Source organism: Dendropsophus ebraccatus, chromosome 13 (genome assembly GCF_027789765.1).
Source record: "Dendropsophus ebraccatus isolate aDenEbr1 chromosome 13, aDenEbr1.pat, whole genome shotgun sequence".
Lineage (NCBI taxonomy): Eukaryota > Metazoa > Chordata > Amphibia > Anura > Hylidae > Dendropsophus > Dendropsophus ebraccatus.
In genome coordinates this window covers 10,400,042-10,409,767 of record NC_091466.1, presented here as the reverse complement: position 1 = coordinate 10,409,767, position 9,726 = coordinate 10,400,042, and the positions used below count along the sequence as shown (strand labels likewise).

The window sequence follows — 9,726 nt, the reverse complement described above, 5'->3', positions numbered from 1 at the left end:
TGGGAACTCTGGCCGTTCAGGGGGAACATTGAGGGCTCGTACTCAAACCATCATACTGGCTTATAGTCAGAAAGAGGCGGTGCAGGTGGCATTACCCTGCAGCTCTGCGCGGATGACAGGGTGATGAGTGGCTGACACCATAGGGGGGGCACTGTATGGATGACAGGGTGATGGGTGGCTGACACTATAGGGGTGCACTATATGGATGACAGGGTTATGGGTGTGGCACTATAGGGGTGCATTATATGGTTGACTGGGTGATGAGTGGCTCACACTATAGGGGTGCACTGTGCGGATGACAGGGTTATGGGCGTGGCACTATAGGGGTGCACTATGTGGATGATAGGGTTATGGGTGAGGGTACTATAGGGGTGCACTGTATGGATGACAGGGTCATGGGTGGCTGACACTATAGGGGTGCACTGTATGGATGACAGGGTCATGGGTTGCTGGTACTACAGGGGGGCACTGTGTGGATAAGAGTATGGTTCCAGTCAGAACTGGTAGGGTGTCCTGCTTAGTGGAGGCATGAGGGGATGACACATGACAGGTATTGTATCTGATGCTTAGACTAAGCTCAGGTCTAGACAACTCAAAGTTATGCCGTGACTTAATGATCAATGGAATCCAAGTTCTGATAATCATAATGGAGGATGGCACTGTGTGCTTGGGGGAGGTTGGTATTTGCATCGCAGTTCCCCCCAGAGGAGGGAGAGGAAGCAGTGGAGACCCCGCCCCCGAGGATCCAGTGCATGGTACGGTAAGTGCCTGCTGGAGATCTCTGCTCCCCACACCGATCCAGCAGTCCTATACTCCTGTAATGTTATAGTCCCATTCAGGACACACTCTGCTTCTGGCCTCATCCAAGATGTGTCCTATCCCTTTATAATCAGAGCTGAAATAATAGACGGCATCATTCTGCTTTCTTCTAAGCTTTAATAGTGTGTAACATGTGACTACCGGCCGTGTCCTGTGAGCGATGGATAGATGTCAGCGCAGCACTTTTTAAAGGAGTTTTCCCACCTCCAAAGCTACCTCCTATCCACCAGAAATAAAGTGGTGGGGTTCTGACCGCTAGGACCCCCACCAATACTAAGAACACTGAAAATTAGCCCTAGAAACAATGGTGCTATATACATTCTCAGTCCGTTGTGGGACAATCTTCTCCGTCCTCGGGATTGGTGGATCCTCACCGACCAGCTTATTTTCTGGCTAAAATTCAATGTAACACGACGCTTCTACATGAACTGAACAATTCTGTGACATCACTAGCGACATGCGCCATAGTTCTCAGTGTTACTGTATTATGGCTATATTCACACCCAGCAGATTTGGTGCAGAGATTTCTCCTGCTCTCCCATACAGCTGAATGGGGTGTGTAGAAACCAATGCCACCAAAACAACCATCTGCACCAAATCTGCCTGGTGTGAACATCCCCCTATAGGAAGCATCATCAGGTCCCTGGAGTCCAGCATTGTAGGGATCTTCAGTACATTGTCTGTGTCCTCTATACGAGTCCTGCAGCCTGTGGTCCGCACCGTCCATATGTATAGCCGGAAGGGGTTTATAGGAGTCTCTACTCTTTATGCAGACACCAGACCAGAGTTTGCCCGACTCCCGTCATGCTGATCACCCGGTATCCAAGATTTTCAAGTTTGTCCAATGTCACCCGTGGGGGCTCATTCACAACGTATTCTGCACTACGGGAGAAAGAAAGACATCGATTTATACAGAAAACTGATTATTTTTTACCGGGGTAGTTAAAGAAAAAAAAGTTGTAGTGTATTCTTTCCAGTCTGACACAGTGCTCTCTTCTGCCACCTCTGTCCATGTCAGGAACTGTCCAGAGAAGGGGATTTGCTGCTGTTCTGGACAGTTCCTGACATGGACAGAGGTGGCAGCAGAGAGCGCTGTGTCAGACTGGAAAGAATACACCACTTCCTGCAGGACATACAGCAGCCGATAAGTACTGGAGATTTTTTTTTATATAGTACAAATTACAAGTCTCTGATGTAAGTTTGTTTGAAAGAAAAAAAAAAAAAAAAAAAAAAAAAAAAAAAAAGCTTCTTACAAGTTATTCCCCAGCACGGTCCTTTTGACGGCTCCAAGTTGCGCCATTAACTGTGGATCGGAGGATTCATCGCCAACAATCGTAGGGCCGATCTCCTGTGCAAAAGACACCATGGTCACTATAGTAATCTCAGTATTACATCACAGGCATCTGTACCCAACTACAACTCCCAGCATGCCCCGGCAGCTGGATGATACTCAGCACCAACATATACATTGTAGAGGGAAGATGTGCCCTGATGCTTTATGTCAGGGATGGGGAACAATACGGCCCAACAGCTTTTGCAGAACTACAATTCCCATCATGCCTGGACAGCCTTCGGCAGTCCAGGCATGTTGGGATTTGTAGTTTTGCAACAGCTGGAAGGCGGCAGGTTCCCCATTCCTGCTGTATTGTGTGGTGCAGTACTCTTTATTGGCACCAGGTTGGGGTAGACGGGACTTTTTAATCAAGAAATATATTTAGGATTTTTGTATTTTTTTTTTTTTACAGTTTCAGATTCTAGTCCTCCTCTTAGTCTCCTCTTGTAGGATCCTGGTTGCTTGACTACTGTACTGCAGAGCATTAGGGTACGGCCACTTCTGGGAATTTCCAGCAAATGAAACCACTGGGAGACGTCCTGTGCCGGAGCAACGTAATGGGAGAATAATCAGTTTATTGTTCTCCGCAGTCACAGCTGTGAGCTCGGATACATGAGATACATGATATGGCTGGGACAATCCTACATGCAGATGTTGCAGACACGCAGCACCCGACGCTGGAGAATTAGGAACTGGACTGAGGTGACCACAAGGGACACAAGGTCATAGGTCATGGAAGCCAGGATAGCTCTGACAGGACATTGAGCAATCCGGTGGGGGTCCCTGTCCTAATCATATTAACCCATTGACGCCCAGATAGGGCCTGGATGAGGGTGTCTTGTTTTTTGCAAGAATTTAAAATAAGTTTACAACTTGATTATCTGATAATTATTATAATGCTAAAATATAGTCAGTATAACGAAGCATTGCTGCCTGCCCCATCATCAGTACACTATCCATCACACAGCTCCCCTCTATCCTCACCGCACCGGCCATCACACAGCTCCCCTCTATCCTCACCGCACCGGCCATCACACAGCTCCCCTCTATCCTCACCGCACCGGCCATCACACAGCTCCCCTCTATCCTCACCGCACCGGCCATCACACAGCTCCCCTCTATCCTCACCGCACCGGCCATCACACAGCTCCCCTCTATCCTCACCGCACCGGCCATCACACAGCTCCCCTCTATCCTCACCGCACCGGCCATCACACAGCTCCCCTCTATCCTCACCGCACCGGCCATCACACAGCTCCCCTCTATCCTCACCGCACCGGCCATCACACAGCTCCCCTCTATCCTCACCGCACCGGCCATCACACAGCTCCCCTCTATCCTCACCGCACCGGCCATCACACAGCTCCCCTCTATCCTCACCGCACCGGCCATCACACAGCTCCCCTCTATCCTCACCGCACCGGCCATCACACAGCTCCCCTCTATCCTCACCGCACCGGCCATCACACAGCTCCCCTCTATCCTCACCGCACCGGCCATCACACAGCTCCCCTCTATCCTCACCGCACCGGCCATCACACAGCTCCCCTCTATCCTCACCGCACCGGCCATCACACAGCTCCCCTCTATCCTCACCGCACCGGCCATCACACAGCTCCCCTCTATCCTCACCGCACCGGCCATCACACAGCTCCCCTCTATCCTCACCGCACCGGCCATCACACAGCTCCCCTCTATCCTCACCGCACCGGCCATCACACAGCTCCCCTCTATCCTCACCGCACCGGCCATCACACAGCTCCCCTCTATCCTCACCGCACCGGCCATCACACAGCTCCCCTCTATCCTCACCGCACCGGCCATCACACAGCTCCCCTCTATCCTCACCGCACCGGCCATCACACAGCTCCCCTCTATCCCTCCCCACTGCACTGGCCATCACACAGCTCCCCTCTATCCTCACCGGCCATCACACAGCTCCCCTCTATCCCTCCCCACTGCACTGGCCATCACACAGCTCCCCTCTATCCTCACCGCACCGGCCATCACACAGCTCCCCTCTATCCCTCCCCACCGGCCATCACACAGCTCCCCTCTATCCTCACCGCACCGGCCATCACACAGCTCCCCTCTATCCCTCCCCACTGCACTGGCCATCACACAGCTCCTCACCGCACCGGCCACACTGTATCAGTGACGCCTCCCGCACTGTATGAGCCGGCAGACTGCGGCTGCAATGTAATAACCTGTGATGGTTTCCTGATACGGAGTGTCTGGTCCATGGGCGGGGGAGGGGGATATAGAGAGGGGCACTCACTCTCTCTACCAGGACCATTCTGCATCATCATCTCTTATAGCTCTGTGCTCTTCCACTGTTAGGGTACAAGCGCACACACTGTATACGCAGCAGATTAGATCTAAATAACTGAACACAGCATCAAGTCTGCTGTGGATCCTGTATGTGTGAATGCAGCCTTATTCCTCCCGGAAATAAAGTGATCACTGACCGGCACCTGGGTGTTACCGGCCGGGGCCACCGACTGACCAGCAACCTGGGTGTTACCGGCCGAAGCCACCGACTGACCGGCACCTGGGTGTTACCGGCCGAAGCCACCGACTGACCGGCACCTGGGTGTTACCGGCCGAAGCCACCGACTGACCGGCACCTGGGTGTTACCGGCCGGGGCCACCGACTGACCGGCACCTGGGTGTTACCGGCCAAAGCCACCGACTGACCGGCACCTGGGTGTTGCCGGCCGGGGCCACCGACTGACCGGCACCTGGGTGTTACCGGCCGGGGCCACCGACTGACCGGCACCTGGGTGTTACCGGCCGAAGCCACCGACTGACCGGCACCTGGGTGTTACCGGCCGGGGCCACCGACTGACCGGCACCTGGGTGTTACCGGCCGGGGCCACCGACTGACCGGCACCTGGGTGTTACCGGCCGGGGCCACCGACTGACCGGCACCTGGGTGTTACCGGCCGGGGCCACCGACTGACCGGCACCTGGGTGTTACCGGCCGGGGCCACCGACTGACCGGCACCTGGGTGTTACCGGCCGGGGCCACCGACTGACCGGCACCTGGGTGTTACCGGCCGGGGCCACCGACTGACCGGCACCTGGGTGCACCTTCCAGGAGGAAGAACAGAGCGGCACACCCCAGCCAGAAGAGAAGAGGCTGCAGACTGGATATTATATAGGGATGTAAGAAAGCACCCATCCCCCATTATTACAGGTACAGCAGCTGTCGCCCCAACTCCCAGCATCCCCCACAGCTTAGGGAACTACAGCAGGGAAGGGGAAGCTGCAATCTTCCATCTGTTGTAAAACTACAACTCCCAGCATGCCTGGACGGCAAAATGGGTAGTTAATGGGTACCCCCACCTGTGTGCCAGAGCCCACCTGTGGGAGAAGGCAGACTCCTCCGCTGTGCCTTCTGTGAGGAGCGGGGGCTCTGGCACTGAGAAAGGCGGGGTTCCACCTAACTTACTCAGTGTGAACATGCACCATCAGCTGGAGGGCCACAGGGTCCCATCCCTGATCTACAGACATCAGACTACTGACCTCCAACTGTTACCTAACTACAACTCCCAGCATGCCAGGAGGAGGAGGAGGAGCACCACTCTACTAACATTCACTGCACTGATACATGTATCTATAGAGAACCATATAGGAGATAGATATAACATACACTGCACTACAATGACTATCTGCTATATACAGGTCAGGGGGATAACACAGCATAGCCACTATATACAGGTCAGGATAACCCAGCATAGCCACTATATACAGGTCAGGATAACCCAGCATAGCCATTATATACAGGTCAGGGGGATAGCATAGCCACTATATACAGGTCAGGGGGATAACACAGCATAGCCACTATATACAGGTCAGGGGGATAACCCAGCATAGCCACTATATACAGGTCAGGGGGATAACCCAGCATAGCCACTATATACAGGTCAGGGGAATAACCCAGCATAGCCACTATATACGGGTCAGGGAGATAACCCAGCATAGCCACTATATACAGGTCAGGAGAATAACCCAGCATAGCCACTATATACAGGTCAGGGGGATAACGCAGCATAGCCACTATATACAGGTCAGGGGGATAACCCAGCATAGCCACTATATACAGGTCAGGGGGATAACAGCATAGCCACTATATACAGGTCAGGGGGATAACGCAGCATAGCCACTATATACAGGTCAGGGGGATAACCCAGCATAGCCACTATATACAGGTCAGGGGGATAGCATAGCCACTATATACAGGTCAGGGGGATAACCCAGCATAGCCACTATATACAGGTCAGGGGGATAACCCAGCATAGCCACTATATACAGGTCAGGATAACCCAGCATAGCCACTATATACAGGTCAGGGGGATAACCCAGCATAGCCACTATATACAGGTCAGGATAACCCAGCATAGCCACTATATACAGGAGGATAACCCAGCATAGCCACTATATACAGGTCAGGGGGATAACCCAGCATAGCCACTATATACAGGTCAGGGGGATAACCCAGCATAGCCACTATATACAGGTCAGGATAACCCAGCATAGCCACTATATACAGGTCAGGGAGATAACCCAGCATAGCCACTATATACAGGTCAGGGGGATAACCCAGCATAGCCACTATATACAGGTCAGGGGGATAACCCAGCATAGCCACTATATACAGGTCAGGGGGATAGCATAGCCACTATATACAGGTCAGGGGGATAACCCAGCATAGCCACTATATACAGGTCAGGGGGATAACCCAGTATAGCCACTATATACAGGTCAGGGGGATAACCCAGCATAGCCACTATATACAGGTCAGGGAGATAACCCAGCATAGCCACTATATACAGGTCAGGGGGATAACCCAGCATAGCCACTATATACAGGTCAGGGGGATAACCCAGCATAGCCACTATATACAGGTCAGGATGATAACCCAGCATAGCCACTATATACAGGTCAGGGGGATAACCCAGCATAGCCACTATATACGGGTCAGGGGGATAACCCAGCATAGCCACTATATACAGGTCAGGGGGATAACCCAGCATAGCCACTATATACAGGTCAGGAGGATAACACAGCATAGCCACTATATACAGGTCAGGGGGATAACCCAGCATAGCCACTATATACAGGAGGATAACCCAGCATAGCCACTATATACAGGTCAGGGGGATAACCCAGCATAGCCACTATGTACAGGTCAGGGGGATAACCCAGCATAGCCACTATATACAGGTCAGGGGGATAACCCAGCATAGCCACTATATACAGGTCGGGGGGATAACCCAGCATAGCCACTATATACAGGTCAGGGGGATAACCCAGTATAGCCACTATATACAGGTCAGGATAACCCAGTATAGCCACTATATACAGGTCAGGGGGATAACCCAGCATAGCCACTATATACAGGTCAGGGGGATAACCCAGTATAGCCACTATATACAGGTCAGGGGGATAACCCAGTATAGCCACTATATACAGGTCAGGATAACCCAGCATAGCCACTATATACAGGTCAGGGGGATAACCCAGCATAGCCACTATATACAGGAGGATAACCCAGCATAGCCACTATATACAGGTCAGGGGGATAACCCAGCATAGCCACTATATACAGGTCAGGGGGATAACCCAGCATAGCCACTATATACAGGTCAGGGGGATAACCCAGCATAGCCACTATATACAGGTCAGGGGGATAACCCAGCATAGCCACTATATACAGGTCAGGATAACCCAGCATAGCCACTATATACGGGTCAGGAGGATAACCCAGCATAGCCACTATATACAGGTCAGGAGGATAACCCAGCATAGCCACTATATACAGGTCAGGGGGATTACACAGCATAGCCACTATATACAGGTCAGGGGGATAACCCAGCATAGCCACTATATACAGGTCAGGGGGATAACCCAGCATAGCCACTATATACAGGTCAGGATGATAACCCAGCATAGCCACTATATACAGGTCAGGGGGATAACCCAGCATAGCCACTATATACAGGTCAGGGGGATAACCCAGCATAGCCACTATATACAGGAGGATAACCCAGCATAGCCACTATATACAGGTCAGGGGGATAACCCAGCATAGCCACTATGTACAGGTCAGGGGGATAACCCAGCATAGCCACTATATACAGGTCAGGGGGATAACCCAGCATAGCCACTATATACAGGTCAGGGGGATAACCCAGCATAGCCACTATATACAGGTCAGGGGGATAACCCAGCATAGCCACTATATACAGGTCAGGGGGATAACCCAGTATAGCCACTATATACAGGTCAGGATAACCCAGTATAGCCACTATATACAGGTCAGGGGGATAACCCAGCATAGCCACTATATACAGGTCAGGGGGATAACCCAGTATAGCCACTATATACAGGTCAGGGGGATAACCCAGTATAGCCACTATATACAGGTCAGGATAACCCAGCATAGCCACTATATACAGGTCAGGGGGATAACCCAGCATAGCCACTATATACAGGAGGATAACCCAGCATAGCCACTATATACAGGTCAGGGGGATAACCCAGCATAGCCACTATATACAGGTCAGGGGGATAACCCAGCATAGCCACTATATACAGGTCAGGGGGATAACCCAGCATAGCCACTATATACAGGTCAGGATAACCCAGCATAGCCACTATATACGGGTCAGGAGGATAACCCAGCATAGCCACTATATACAGGTCAGGAGGATAACCCAGCATAGCCACTATATACAGGTCAGGGGGATTACACAGCATAGCCACTATATACAGGTCAGGGGGATAACCCAGCATAGCCACTATATACAGGTCAGGGGGATAACCCAGCATAGCCACTATATACAGGTCAGGAGGATAACCCAGCATAGCCACTATATACAGGTCAGGATAACCCAGCATAGCCACTATATACAGGTCAGGGGGATAACCCAGCATAGCCACTATATACAGGTCAGGGGGATAACCCAGCATAGCCACTACATACAGGTCAGGGGGATAACACAGCATAGCCACTATATACAGGTCAGGGGGATAACCCAGCATAGCCACTATATACAGGTCAGGGGGATAACCCAGCATAGCCACTATATACAGGTCAAGGGGATAACCCAGCATAGCCACTATATACAGGTCAGGGGGATAACCCAGCATAGCCACTACATACAGGTCAGGGGGATAACACAGCATAGCCACTATATACAGGTCAGGGGGATAACCCAGCATAGCCACTATATACAGGTCAGGGGGATAACCCAGCATAGCCACTATATACAGGTCAAGGGGATAACCCAGCATAGCCACTATATACAGGTCAGGGGGATAACGCAGCTTGCACACTGTACACACACAGCGGTAGCAGGTCTCTCTCACCATGCGGATCTGGGTGCTGATCAGTATATAGGGCATGGTGCTGGTGATGCCGCCGCTTCTCTCCGCTCTCTCTGCCAGGTACACGGCACTGTACACACCGCTGACCTTCGGCATCCAGCCCAGCCACGCCCCCACCAATAGGAGGGACCCGGCCCCTGCTAATCCACCAATAGACGGGCTTATGTTCCCGTAACGTC

At 52.0% G+C, this 9,726-nt stretch overlaps 1 protein-coding gene across 2 annotated transcripts; it reads right to left on the bottom strand.

Annotated features, from left to right (window-relative positions):
* Positions 1-916: 916 nt before the first annotated feature.
* Positions 917-9,670, bottom strand: GCHFR (GTP cyclohydrolase I feedback regulator). Of its 2 annotated transcripts, none has more exons than XM_069949733.1 (3): positions 9,530-9,670; positions 2,073-2,164; positions 917-1,701 (listed from the first exon to the last, which is right to left on the bottom strand). In XM_069949733.1, exons 1-3 carry the CDS (start codon positions 9,641-9,643, stop codon positions 1,578-1,580), a joined length of 330 nt encoding a protein of 109 aa, XP_069805834.1. In that variant the 5' UTR covers positions 9,644-9,670; the 3' UTR covers positions 917-1,577. The 2 variants fall into 2 exon arrangements, with proteins under 2 accessions (XP_069805834.1, XP_069805833.1); XM_069949732.1 differs by having other exon boundaries at positions 2,073-2,167; positions 9,530-9,666.
* Between the last annotated feature and the right edge of the window lie 56 nt (positions 9,671-9,726).